Source organism: Betta splendens, chromosome 19, assembly GCF_900634795.4.
Source record: "Betta splendens chromosome 19, fBetSpl5.4, whole genome shotgun sequence".
NCBI lineage: Eukaryota > Metazoa > Chordata > Actinopteri > Anabantiformes > Osphronemidae > Betta > Betta splendens.
The window spans coordinates 680,992-694,908 of NC_040898.2; the positions used below are offsets into that span (position 1 = coordinate 680,992).

General features: G+C 43.3%; 3 protein-coding genes and 1 long non-coding RNA gene across 5 annotated transcripts; 3 read left to right on the top strand and 1 right to left on the bottom strand.

The window, feature by feature from the left end:
• Positions 1-604: 604 nt before the first annotated feature.
• On the top strand, positions 605-4,390 carry gtf2h2 (general transcription factor IIH, polypeptide 2). The gene is made up of 15 exons (XM_029135253.3): positions 605-762; positions 1,062-1,135; positions 1,226-1,303; positions 1,409-1,445; positions 1,518-1,604; positions 1,685-1,735; positions 1,865-1,919; positions 2,148-2,253; positions 2,335-2,425; positions 2,509-2,704; positions 2,887-2,950; positions 3,189-3,292; positions 3,399-3,501; positions 3,673-3,712; positions 3,841-4,390. Exons 2-15 carry the CDS (start codon positions 1,080-1,082, stop codon positions 3,949-3,951), a joined length of 1,179 nt encoding a protein of 392 aa, XP_028991086.1. The 5' UTR covers positions 605-762; positions 1,062-1,079; the 3' UTR covers positions 3,952-4,390.
• Positions 4,391-4,888: 498 nt separating this feature from the next.
• On the top strand, positions 4,889-7,105 carry dhfr (dihydrofolate reductase). Its single transcript, XM_029135254.3, has 6 exons — positions 4,889-5,093; positions 5,519-5,568; positions 5,941-6,046; positions 6,549-6,672; positions 6,803-6,918; positions 7,009-7,105. Exons 1-6 carry the CDS (start codon positions 5,002-5,004, stop codon positions 7,088-7,090), a joined length of 570 nt encoding a protein of 189 aa, XP_028991087.1. The 5' UTR covers positions 4,889-5,001; the 3' UTR covers positions 7,091-7,105.
• A 19-nt stretch (positions 7,106-7,124) lies between these two features.
• LOC121201838 (uncharacterized) lies at positions 7,125-9,924 on the bottom strand. The gene is made up of 3 exons (XR_005896995.2): positions 9,654-9,924; positions 7,687-7,841; positions 7,125-7,372 (listed from the first exon to the last, which is right to left on the bottom strand). It is a non-coding gene; the product is annotated as an uncharacterized LOC121201838 (long non-coding RNA).
• Positions 8,018-13,616, top strand: ankrd34bb (ankyrin repeat domain 34Bb). 2 transcript variants are annotated; one of them, XM_029134580.3, is made up of 3 exons: positions 8,018-8,125; positions 10,835-11,094; positions 11,181-13,616. In XM_029134580.3, exons 2-3 carry the CDS (start codon positions 10,892-10,894, stop codon positions 12,664-12,666), a joined length of 1,689 nt encoding a protein of 562 aa, XP_028990413.1. In that variant the 5' UTR covers positions 8,018-8,125; positions 10,835-10,891; the 3' UTR covers positions 12,667-13,616. The 2 variants fall into 2 exon arrangements, with proteins under 2 accessions (XP_028990413.1, XP_055360349.1); XM_055504374.1 differs by having other exon boundaries at positions 8,029-8,152.
• Positions 13,617-13,917: the final 301 nt, after the last annotated feature.

Below are 13,917 nucleotides of genomic sequence, written 5' to 3' on the forward strand. Positions count from 1 at the left end.
GATCTTCTCTAATGTCCAGACCACCCGCTGCAGTCTGTGTCTGTCCTGTTTGGTGGCTGAACCAAACCACACAGTGATGGAGGCGCAGAGGACAGGCTGGATGATGGCCGTGTAGAACATGGTCGGCAGCTCCTGGGGCTGAGGCTTTTTCCAGACAGTCTGTGTGGGGGTGATCGCTTCAGGTCCTTTGAGATTGTGGGTCCTACGAAGAACCTAGAAGAGCATTTACATATTGTAGGATGATGTGATCGTGTCACTATCACATGGGAATAATGAGATTTGAAGACATCACCACAGTGTATTCACAGCATAGTCAATAGTCAATAAATTAATAAAATAAATGATAGAATTATTTTAGACATCAGACCTTTTTACCAGTTTTTATTTTTTACAAACAGACATTTCTATTTTTGTGTTTTGTTTTTTGAGAGTATTGGATCCTCTGCTACTTCCTGTTATTTATCCTATCTTGAATTTACTTCGGTGCATTTATTAAGTTAATGACTGGTAGGCACAAAAGAAAATAAATAAATTGGTGACATTTAAACCCAGTGATGCAATAGAAATTATCCACATGGTGGCAGCAATGCAACAAAAAAGGTTCCGGCTGTCGTGAAACACCAAAGAAGAAGAGGAACCTTTTGTCTAGTCTAGTTTTTCTCCGGAAGAAAACACCGCGACACCAACGGCTGGTTGGTGCTAATGGATGAGGCTGGTGTTTAATATCTAAAAGTGAACTTTTTACATTTTTTACCTTACGATGTGAGTCATGTTCATTTTAATTTTGTCACACAGTCAGCGGATAAATACATTGTTTATCTGTCACTTGGTTACTTTGTAGAACAATATTCGGGATCCGGTTGTGGGATTTGTTGGGTTTAGTTATTTAAAAGGTCTTAAAGCTCGTAAAATGCTTTGAGATAACTCTTGTGAATCGGTGCTATAGAAATAAAACCTGACTAATTTCTGTTTGATTTGAATGCGTCCTTGGCCCCTGATGAGTTTCTTGCTTCTCTGTCATGAATGAAGTTTGACATCCAGCCTCCTAATGTTTCCTGTAGCTTTGCCTAGAAGACATAATGGATGAGGAGCCAGAGCGAGCCAAGCGCTGGGAAGGGGGCTATGAGAGGACCTGGTGAGACTGTTACTTTTGCTCCCATAACTTTGCTTTGTGATTAAAATGATCCTCGTCCCCACTACTACCACTGCCTGTATTCCTCTTCAGGGAGGTCCTAAAGGAGGATGAATCTGGCTCACTCAAAGCCACCGTAGAGGAGCTCCTGTTCCAGTCCAAAAGAAAAAGGTGTGCGACAGTTCTGTTATTTGTTCAGATATATGTTGATATATATATATCATATATATATCATATATGTTTTGTAAACATTGTATGTGTTGTTTTACATGACAGGGTCATAGAGAGCCATGGACAAGTGAGACTTGGAATGGTGAGTAAGTTGAATGTTTGTGTTGTAATTGTATAGAGATAGTGTCACATTCACATTGTACCTGTTTTCCAGATGCGACACCTCTTTGTGGTGATTGACTGCTCAAGAACCATGGAGGACCAGGACCTGAAGCCAAACCGCCTCACCTCTACTTTAAAAGTAGCTAACCAAAGCTCACTCCACCAGATATGCGCTATGATTATCTGTAAACGCGATTTTCTTTCTCCTGTTCTATTCAGCTGATGGAAGCTTTTGTGGATGAGTATTTTGACCAAAACCCCATCAGTCAGGTATGCTCATACGGGCCTGGGTTTAGTGCGCTGTTCTGAAGCTTCAAACTGCTCACCTGGGTTGTTTGTAAGGCAAGAGTAGTTGTTGTCACAGTTTGTGACCTAGTAACATGTATTATGTGTCATCAGGTGGGCATTATCACCACCAAGAACAAAAGGGCGGAGAAGCTGACTGAGCTGACAGGTGAGGATCACACAAACTACTAGTTTTAGACTTGGTGCCTCATTGTATTGCTTCTGTATGAACTTCACCGTAATGTAGTTTCTAGTGTGGTCAGTGTGTGTCTGTTTCTGGTTCTGTCAGTATAAACCGTGCTGACCCACATTTGGCTCTGTTGAGCTGTGTTCAACCTTTTCTTCTCCACTCTGTTGAAAGCGCTTGCTGTGATGCATCTTTTTGTTTAACCACTAGGAAATCCTAAAAAACACATTGCTGCTCTGAAGAAAGCGGTGGACACTGCATGTGTGGGGGAGCCGTCCCTGTACAATTCTCTAAACCTGGCCATACAGACACTCAAGTAGGTTTCCAGTGATTATGTTTTAAGTGGCATTCTTTAGTAAGGCTGCATGTCACTCTGCTGTTGTCCATCTTGATGAAGGCACATGCCTGGACATACAAGCCGCGAGATTCTGATAATCCTGAGTAGCCTCACCACCTGTGACCCAGCCAACATCTATGAGTTGATTAAGGTGAGGTCCTGTACTTCCTCCTTACATTACTGCTCCCTGGCGTGTGCCTTAAGGGGTCGTGTCTAACCCTGTCCCTCTGTTAGACCCTCAAGTCGCTGAAGATGCGGGTGTCGATAATTGGCCTTTCAGCAGAGGTGCGGGTGTGCACAGTGTTGACCAGAGAGACAGGCGGCTCGTACCACGTTATCCTGGATGAGAGCCACTTCAAAGAGCTGCTGATGTTACACGTCAAGCCTCCCCCAGCCAGCTCGTCCTCTGAATGCTCCTTAATACGCATGGGTCAGTAAACCGTGCATACTGTGTGCTACCAGTGCTGACGTATACTTCATTTTTAATCTTGGGCAATGTGTCCCTGTTTTACGCCAAACATAACCTTGATAACAAAAGCATCAAGAATGTTTCTGAATATATGTGAAGGAGTATTTGTGACTTTGTCTTCCTTGGCTCCTGTATTTGCTCAGGTTTCCCTCAGCACACCGTTGCTTCTTTCACTGATCAGGATGCTAAACCTTCGTTCAGCATGTCGTAAGTTGATTTTAAAGCTTCACCTGTGGCTTCTCCCACTGTTTTGGCCTTCCCCAAAAATCAGAATCTGGAAGATATTACTTCTTTATAACATAACTTTATGAATGTGTTCAATCTTAAGCTTTTGGTTGACTGAACACACCTCCTCCAGGGGTTGGTACCTGAGTCTGTAGTAGGAGAAGCTGTATTCTATTCCATCAATCTTTGTGATGTTCTAATGGTGGTACATGTCTCCCAGTCATTTGGACAGCAGCAGTGGCCCAGGTCTGTCTCTAGGAGGATACTTCTGTCCACAGTGCCACGCCAAATATACAGAGCTACCAGTGGAGTGTAAAGTCTGTGGTATGTTAAGTTAAATGTGTTTTAACATTTGAGTTCACATACACTTTCTTACACTGTCCAGGGTCAAAGAAAATGTGTGTGCGTGTGTGTGTGTGTCTTATCTAAGGTTTGACTCTGGTGTCGGCCCCACATCTTGCCAGATCCTTTCACCACCTCTTCCCTCTCCCAGCCTTCGTAGAGGTTCCTGTGGATGAAATGGAAAGTGACAGGTGATCCTGCTACGGTCTCACACACTCATGAAGCTTAACACACGCACACACACACACACACACACACACACACACACACACACACACACACACACACACACACACACACACACACACACACCACTGCTGCTGTGTCTTAAGTGTGTAAAGCCTGTTGTGGTTTCGTTCTAGGTTCTGTCAAGCTTGTCAAGGGGAGCTGAAGGACAAAAGTGTGAGTACCAACAGTGAATGAGTTTGTAGAGACCTTTCCGGTAGAACAGACTTTGTTTTGTGGGAATATGGCATTCACCAACACTATTTTCTTGATAAAAGAAGTCTTTCTCTCCTTCCTGTGCGTAGGCGTTCAGCTGTACGTCCTGCCACAGTGCCTTCTGTGTGGAATGTGATCTCTTCATCCATGATTCTCTCCACTGCTGCCCGTGTTGCATTCACAGTCAGAGTGTCCCCTGATGTTCAAAGGCTGACAAACAGGGACCCAAACGGACAGGTGGTCATGTATGCTGGCTTTTATATCATCCGTCAGTCTTTCATCACATCCAGCCCCAGTCGCCTCCGATAGGACGCAGGTGATTCAGCAGGATGATTGTAGTCCATTCAAACGGTGTTAAACAGGTAGAAGATACCGGAGCATTAAGGTTGCGTCAGATCTTTATTGTGCTTTGAGGACTGTAAGTGAACCACTTCCTGTCATACATACGTAGTTGGGATTGTGACATGGCGGTTACGATAAAAACTGTTCTTTTACTAGTTGAAGGCTTCTGATTGATTTTGTTTAAACTGAACTTTTGTGAAGTTCCAGTCCTGCTCTAAGCACCTTTGGGTGCGGCAGGTTGCATGGATTCCATTTTTTTATACAAAGCAGTAATAAACTGTATGACCCCCCCCGGTGCACGGTGTTAGTTTCCACTATACTATTACCTCCCTGCCACACAAAATTACAACAAACAAAAAAATAAACCTTCAATGTTCAGTTCAATGTGATTAGAAAACGGTAGGGAAAGAACATATTAAAGCAAATGATCATATACTTGCATAACAACAACAATAATAACAATAATAATAATAATAATAATAATAATCTGTTTGACAAACAGTACATAGTGGGCTGAATGTCATATTGTGATGGACAGGTTTGCTTTTTCAGGAGAATTATCACATAATTAATAACCTGATTAATAAGGATGACGAAACAATAACGAAAGGTTAATACTGTGAATGTGTCTTGTGAATCTTGAACGCAATAAAAATATAGTACTTTTTTAATGAATTTAACAAAGAGAGTAATAAATCACTCAATCATAACTAATCATCGTCATCTTTCTTGTAATGAATAATTCCTTTAAAGAAAAAAGTCACTTGGCCATAAAAAAAATATAAAACACAGAGGTGTCGTCATTTCCGGTGTTTCCGTCAACTCATAAACGTCGCTGGCGGGAAGCGGCTGATATCACGCGCAGCTGCTGAGGACACAAGCAGTCGAGCGCGTTCAGTCTGGTCACGATGCCCCGCGTCCTGAACGCTATCGTGGCGGCGTGTCCTGACCTCGGCATTGGGAAGAACGGAAACCTGCCGTGGCATCCGGCCAGGCTCAGGTAAGCGTGGTTATGGAGTCATCACATGTCACTGCTCATTGTTTGCGTTCTGGTGTCACACGCCAGTCGTCCCTTTATCCTGTAACAGTAAAGCTCATGTTATCAGTGTTATGTAATATCAGTAATAGCAATGTTATTACCTAGGTTTGATGCAGGCCGCCTCTCGGTGGTCGCATACAATCACTCAAACACTGACCGTCAGTTACGTTAAACGCCTGCTTATGCGCTCGCGAGGTTCACTAGTTGAGTGCGCGTGCGTGAAAGAACAGGTTTTAACCACAAATTCTCCTAATGCACCCATAGACATATTATGGTTTTACTTTTCACCTGAATGAAATCTCTGAAACGATCTTATTTTAGCTCCTGTGCTCTAAATAAGCAGTTAGTAAATATATGAGCAACTGAATGATGTTCTTCTCTTCTAGTAACGAATTCAAACATTTTCGAAAGATGACAGTAACCTCATCTGTGGAAGGTAAGTCAGGTTTGTTTGGTTTACTAAACACAACACAGCATCGTCTAGTAGCTGGACTGTGTATCTGCTGTAAATAACCACAGCCGAGGTTAGAAGAACGATCTGCACCTGTTTGTAGAAATGTTCAGGTCAGAAGAAGCAAACCTTTGGTCCGTGCGATAAGGCTCAAGCTTTTACAGCACCCGTAAAGGGTTGCTGTCGTTTCTTATTTGGTAAATTACACAATAGAGTTACTATCAGTCTAATGTTCTATGTTTTCTATCTTCAAGTAAAAATAAAGCAGCAATCAGAATGATGTATAACTTGTAGCTTTATAGGGAGCTTAAATGGTTGGCCAGTAATTACTTACTTCGAACCTTGCTTTTCCTGCAGGCAGGCAGAACGTGGTGATCATGGGCAGGAAGACATGGTTTTCCATCCCAGCCAAGAACAGACCTTTGCCTGACAGAATCAACATCGTACTTAGCAGGCAATGCAAGTATGCTATGCACAACCCATGCAACCACACGCCAATGGGGAATCTTTTCTAGTAGATACTCTGCATGTGAGGCTTTTCGTTTAAATGATCTGTATTTTGTTTGTTTTGCGATTATTTTGTTCTGTAGCAACCTTTTGTCACAGTCTTGTACTCTAGAGTTTGCAGGCTGTAGTTTAAGATCATCATCACTCATTGTGCAGACTTCAAACTGGTATAACTTTGCTGCCAAGAGATTTGTTTTCTGCACTTATTTGTCATAAAAATACTGCATGCATCCAATCTTTAGTTTGAGAGTATTGATAAATTATGTCGTGTTAGATGTTTCATGTCTTTATTGAGAATGGCCATAAACACCTCATGGTGCTACTTATTTGGCGTCTGGTTATAGAAAGTATAAATATGAAATATTACATAATAAAGAAGTAGGTGGGAGTCTTCTATGGTCTAGGCTGCATTTAAACAAAGATTTACCAGCAATAACAGAGACGTCCCTGTTGTTCAGAGAGCCTCCTGCAGGAGCGCACTACCTCGCCTCAGACTTCAGCTCAGCCCTGAGGCTCGTTGACGTGGAGCTGGCAGACCAAGCTGACCAGGTCTGGATTATAGGAGGCAGCTCGCTTTACAAGGTAATGCATGACATGGTCCTAATGTAAAGCCAGGAGTTGAAATCATTTCTGATTAGTTGGGAATTTAACTGTTGGGCAACCTGAGCACAGCAGGTCGTTGTAATATGTATTTCTTGCTCATCCTTTGCAGGAAATGATGGAGACCTTGGGGCCAAGGAGGCTGTTTGTCACGCAAATCCTGAAGCAGTTTGAATGTGACACCTTCCTCCCTGAAATCTGCCTTGATAAATATCGTCTCCTGTCAGAGTAAGAGTGTGTGTGTGTGTATATTTGTAAAAACACCATGTTTCATTTTAAAGCCGTTAAGGACAGAAAACCTGATTTGTTTTATCAAAGGTTTCCAGAAGTGCCACAGGACCTGCAGGAGGAGAACGGTATCCAGTATAAGTATGAGGTGTATGAGAGCATCGAGCAATAAAGAAAACCCAAATGACCAAGTGTGTTTGTGTTTTTAGAACTTTATTAACAGTGCTTCTTACTGTAACACCACAATCATTTTCCGTGGGTTATTTACAGTATCAGTAGCAATGTGACGCAGGCCGCCATTTGGTGCAGTTGCAGAGTTTTTTGCTGCTGATGCCAAGGTTCAAACCCATCTGCAGGAGATGCAAACCGGTGACTTCTGTGCCGGTCCTGAGCACCAACGGAGCGGTTCCAGCCTCAACAATGCGAATCATTCATCATCAATCTGTGACGAGCCCTGACAGGAAAAATACGAAAGCAGTTGCCTTTTTACCATGTACAGTAGCAATGTTCCAGGCGACGTGGAGCTGCTACTGGAGGTTCACATATGGCGGATGTATGAATGAGTCAGTCTATTGTATGGAAGGCCTTAAGCCAACACTCCTCATATCCTCAGAACATGTGTCTCTTCAGAAGCACAGAGAGGAAATGACAGAACACAGATGAATTCTTGAGCTTCATTGTACTGACAGTCACGCATTAGATACAGTTGCCTTTTGCTGCGGTACCAGATTTAAATGTGTTCTTAGCTGTAACATTTCTTAATCAAACCTTTGATCAGATTGTCTCCATCACTTCCATATGGACAGAACGTCCACGGTGTGTGTAAACCTGCATGTTGTGCAGTCATCACAGAAATAAATCTGTCTGCAGCCTTGGACTCTTCACTGACGTCGGCGTCCCTGTTTCTATCGCCGTCTGAATACCTGGAGGAGAAAAGAAATTAGTCGTACCTGCGCAAATGCTGTAGCCAAGAGCCGTGTGTGCCGTGGCTGCTCATAATAGGATGTGCTGTAATTGGCTGCGTGTGTCCTGCTCCTCTGCTGCCATAGGCTGGCCTTTCTCTCATATATTAGACTTGGCTCCCTCCTTTCATCTGTCACTGCTCTGCACCGATGTCTGCTCTGCCTCCAGGTCTCTCCTCAGACGCTTCTGTGACAGTGACCTGCACTTCAAACAGCTGCAATGCTGAGTACTGACAAACTTTCAGGTGAGTTTGTGCACACCAGCTGTGGAGGTCAGTATTATTTAATAATTACTTGTTTTTTATGCTATACTGTATAATAGGCTCATTTTTACTTATATTAACATGCTACCTGTGTTAAAGTGTTAGAAACAACTCTGTTTATAGATGATGCAGAGACATATGATGTATGAAATTCTTTTATTTCTCCAAGAGCAATACAGTCTGAGGAGATACTTCAGATGTTTGTGTAGTGGAGGACAGGCAGCAGAAGCTTTTATTCTACTTGTCCTTGTACGGCTATTTGTGTGGTTACAGAAAGTTGTTTTCTTTCCTTTCAAATCACATCTTAAGCTGACAACATTCTCCAGAGCTGCAGCTAAATGTGTTTGATTATTATTATTATACATTGATTTGGCACAAATACAAACAAGGTCGTATTTCCTACATAGACCATGAAACGTAAAGAACACGTAGCCTTCGTGTGAAGTGATAAAATGACATTCTCTCTGCTGTCTGTATCATTAGCTATTCTGTCTGTGGTAGCGCTGGTGAAGGCCAGCCCTGACCTCAAAGAAGCACAGATGGGGGTGGAATGTCACCCAGCAGAAAAGGCTGCTAACACAGGCTGTATGAGACAATTTAACATGAACCATGACCATCCCTCAACTTTCTGACCTTGTAAAAGTGGAATTAATGACAGAGTGGCAGGTGTAACTAGTCAAGTGGGGCTATTAAACAACTTACTGTAAAAGACTGCACCTTTCATCTTATGTAACACAATAAATAGCCAAGACACACACAAAGTAACAGCTAATACAATAAGAGAGCTGTGAAGTCCAACCAAAACAACAGTGAACGGAGCAACAGCCTCCACAGAGCAGGGCTGAAGGCATCACAGCCCACCATTAACACCAGACTGGGCTTACACAGGATGAACCGCAGAGTCAAACTCCCCAGGCAGGAAAAAACAAAAGCAGTGAGGGAACATCCATGGTGGTTAATGGTTTTACACAATGCCTCTGACTCAAGGGTCACGGTCACTTAAATCCTTGGTTCCAGTCTTTTACATGTTTATATATTGTTGTTGATTTTACAGAAAATGAATTTCTTCTTCGTCTCAGTGTGCTGTGAACTTTCTCACACATTAACAATAGATCTATGCTGTGAGTGTGCTACACTTATCTACTTTGATAATCAAATGTTGTTGCTATGGATACCATCCATCCATCTGCTATTCGCTTTACCCCATTCACGGTCAAGAGTGGGTTGGAGCACATTGCAGCATGCACTGGATGAAACAAGCAGCGCACCCTGAAGGGGCTGCAAGGACGCGCAGATTTAGCCCAAAGACGAATTACATGCATGCACATTCACACGTACGCTACTGTCCTGCCGCACTCACACCCGACTCATCACGAAACACCTCAAGACCCTGCTGCCTCCCTCACTACACCCACTGTAGTTTGTGTATCGTGCTAAGCGTTCAACGGACGACACCATCTCCACTGCACTCCATCCGGCCTTGACACATCTAGACAAGAAGGACACTTACGTTTGAATCCTCTGTATTGATTTCAATTCAGCATTCAACACCATCATCCCCCAACGCCTGATCAGTAAGCTGAGCCTGTTGGGCCTGAACACCTCCCTCTGCCACTGAACCCTGGACTTTCTGACCAGAACTTTCTGTCCTCAGTCAGTGCGCACTGGGAACCGCACCTCCAGCTCCACCACACTGAGCATTAGGCCCCCAGGACTGTGTGCTCAATCCCCTGCTTTTCACACTGCTGAATAACAATTGTGTAGCGACACGCAGCTCCAATCATATCATCAAGTTTGCGGATGACACGACTGTGGTGGGTCAGCGTACAGAGAGGAACAGACAAAGGAGATAGTTGTTGACTTCAGGAGGGCACGGAGCGACCACTCTCTGTAGAATTCATCAAGAGCAACACACATCTGGCTGCCCACTTAGAGAATAAGCTGACCAGGTCCCTCAACACCCACTCCCTGCATATGAAACCCCAACAGCGTCTTTTCTTCCTGAGATCACTGAGGAAGGCCCAGCTTCCACCACCAATTCTCACTGTCTGGTTTAGGATTTGCACTATGGCCGTAGGCCGCCAGACAGTGAGGACGGAAAAACGTGTCCACACACACACACACACACACACACACACACACACACACACACACACACACACACACACACACACACACACACACACACACACACACACACACACACACACGTGTTGCAAGTTACTTTTTACCACCTGTTATTGCACAGTAGTATTTCTTAGTATTAAAAGTATTACTTGTAGAAGTAGTATTTCTCAATCATCGCTGCTACTTTCATAATTGCTTACTGCCCCCCCCCCATCTACCTCTCCTCAATATCTACTAAAAGTATTAAAATGAGTCACGTTTTTGTGTATGCTGTCCCTTGTTGTCTCTTTTGCATAAGTGACTTTCTGTATAGTAATGTAAAGGTTATGTTATGTTATGTTGCATGTACATAACATCTTGGTCCTGGAGGAATGTTGTTTTGTCTCACTGCATACTGAAAAGTATATGGTTGAACTGACAGTAAAAGACTACTTGACTTGACTTGACTCAACGGTCTTTCTGGAGATGTAAAGTGGGCTTCTTCCTGCTCCTTTCCACTGAAGCTGAAATATGTAAAATAACCATTCTAAACAGAACACATAAGAACTCCATATTCCTGTGCAGCCTTTTCAGACACCCAGTTGTAGTCGCCCTTGGACAAAGACAACAGAGGTCCTTACAATGGATCAGCCAACAGAAGTCCAAACGGACGGCAGTGCTCTGCTAAAGGCTGTGTATTTGAGTCGTCTGCGTCTGACTCGGCTCCTCCTGGAAGGAGGGGCCTATATAAATGAGAGCAACGAACTTGGAGAGACCCCCCTAATGGTGGCTTGCAAGACACGCCACACAGACTCGCAGAGTGTACCCAAACACAAGATGGTTTGGTAGGTGTTCTCAGGATAATGACTAAAGGCTTATTTATGTTAAGAATCACTTTTGGTGTAATAAATGTGATGTTCCCTTCCTTTAGGTACCTTCTGGAGACTGGTGCTGATCCAAACATCCAAGACAAGACGGGGAAAACAGCTCTCATGCATGCATGCCTTGAACAAGCTGGAGCTGAAGTTCTGTCACTACTTCTGAGCAGTGGAGCTGATCCGACTTTGGAGGACCATGCAGGCCTGTCAGCACTGGTTTACGCTGTCAATTCAGGCAACAGGGAGGTTCTTAAAGTCCTCCTGGATGCCTGTAAAGCAAAGGGGAAGGAGGTCATCATCATTACTACCAACAAAATGCCATCTGGCCATCAGATGACAAAGCAATACCTTAATGTCCCCCCACCTCCTGACCTTGAGGAGCGTCTATGTTACAGCCAATCATCTTGCTACATGATGGCACCAGAGGTCCAGGCACGAAGTTCACCTCAAGGCTCCTCAGCAAGTACTTCTTCTCAACCTTGCAGTCCCCCCATTGACTTCAGAGATCCTCAGTGTTTGAGTTTAGGGCCTGGACAAGCCACATCCCGACCAGGTTCTCCAATCCAGCATCCTAGCCCGTTTTGTGTTCCTGGTGTTGATAAAAGACTTAATCTCCACAGACTACTTTCAGAGCAGTGGTCCAAAAGTCCCTCCCCACTGATTCAGCAAAGCCAGGCATCTTCTCTGGCCAATGAGCTGGTGGAAATCACACCTCAGGAGGAGCTGCCTTATAAACTTAACAGCATCTCCATCCATGGAAGACCTCCTGCTGTATCACGCCACCACAGCATTGATGTGAAGGATGGAAGTGGGCTTCTGAAAGCACTAGACAGTATGTCAGGAAATGAGAACAGAAGGCGAAGAGCCTTTGGACGGAAGATGTCATATGACAGTGCTGCAGGTTCACTCCATTCTGTGTCACACCCAAACCTACATCAGGACAATCATTTTCCCAATGGATCCAGCCCTGTGGATGAAGATTCCTCTAACTGCCTCAGACAACTGAACGTTTCCAGTCTGCAAAATGTGATCCGTCGACGAAACATTGGTTTTGACCACTACAGTTCTGACTCCCAGTTGCCACAGTTTGGCGGTCGAGACAATAACTCCAAAAATAGTGGTACAGCTGGAATGGGAACAGAGCGGCACAAGTTTCTCAACAGCAGATCTGCTACTCTGTCAGGATCCAGGGAGTCCTTGGACAGCTCTGCCCAGAAACGAAGCACAGCCGGGGTGGAACAAAGAGGCTCGGGGGCTCTCCTTCTGGATCACATTGCCCACACTCGCCCTGGATACCTCCCTCCTTTGAAGCCCCATGCTCTAATTCCAGACATTGGGGTGAGCTCTAGATCTTCCTACGTTTTGTGTGGGAGTAGTAAGACACTAAATAGTGTTCCCTCAGGGTCAAAGACCATTTTACCCTGTGCACCAGCTTTCCCAAGAGACCTAAAATCCAAGAAAATGCTGTGGAGGCGCCACTCAATGCAGAGTGAGCAGATCTCTCACCTGTTCAACTTCGAGGAAACATTTGGACACTAGAATAAAATCTTGCTGCTGTACAGTATGAGCAAATGTATGCCCATTCCCCTGTATAATACAAGCTCTCTGTGTCTAAGGTGCTGCTGATCTGCGGTGAAGTAACCTTACATTACAATTACCAGAAAAAATAACAAGGCCTTATATTAGCACCAGACAACAAATAATTTATTTTTTAATTACACTTGGTGGTTACTTGGCCTTGAGATGATTTGTTTTGATGATCAAAAAGATGATCAATAATATATACATATGTGCACATACATATCCTTTTTTTTGTCCTATCCAACAGTTCAACAAGCAGCGTATATTAAGCTGATTGCCATATTGTAATGGAGAGTTTTGGTTTTTCAAAAGGAGTCTATAAATAATATATATACTCCTCTTGACTAATGGTTTATGTTTGTTTTTATTTGTCCTTTCCAAATAATTGGAATGTCGCAGAGTTGGTTGTCTTTATTTATTTAACTAAATAAAGATAAACTTTTAGAGAAAACTCGGTTAACACATTAATAATTAAATAACTGCAGTACTTTTGTTAACTATTATAATAATGATAATACATATAAGTGTGCATATACTCATACATAAATACATTAATATACAGCGTATTTGTCTGTATCTGAACAAACACCCAGCCTTGCTCTCCACTTTGTTTTCTTTGTTGCCAGAGTTTATCTTCTAGAATTTTTCATCTAAATTGGCAATTAGGAAATCTGTATCCTTGAAAATATAAAACCTTCTCAGATACTATTGTCACCATCCACAGTTGCCAGTGGCAACAGTTAAGTGGTGCACTCAGCCTTCAGCTTTCTTCATTAAGCTGTATTATATTGCACTCTCTGTTCTCAATAAACCTTGTTAGTACCAAATATTTGAGTGGCTTTGTATCAAGATGTGCACCCCATGATGCTCCTATTGGCTGACTGACACTAAGCATGTTGCATCACTTCCTGTTACAAGCGGACGGTTCATTTAATTCTGAATTTAATCAGTATTATTTTCTATCTTGCAGCACCTGCTTTGCTGGTTCTAACACCTTAACCTGACAATCTTTACAGTTATCTGATCTTTTTAGCTTTGCTAGCTTAGCACCTAGCTTACCTTTCCGCAGTGGCTGTCTTCAATTTTCCTACTTTGTCCTGCTCAGTGCTTTGTGTTCAGCTTTTCCTCTGCCTCCTTTAGTGATAGTTATTGGTATCTGTTATAAGTGTAATGTGTTTACAGGTCTGGGGGCGAGGAAAGACGTAGCGC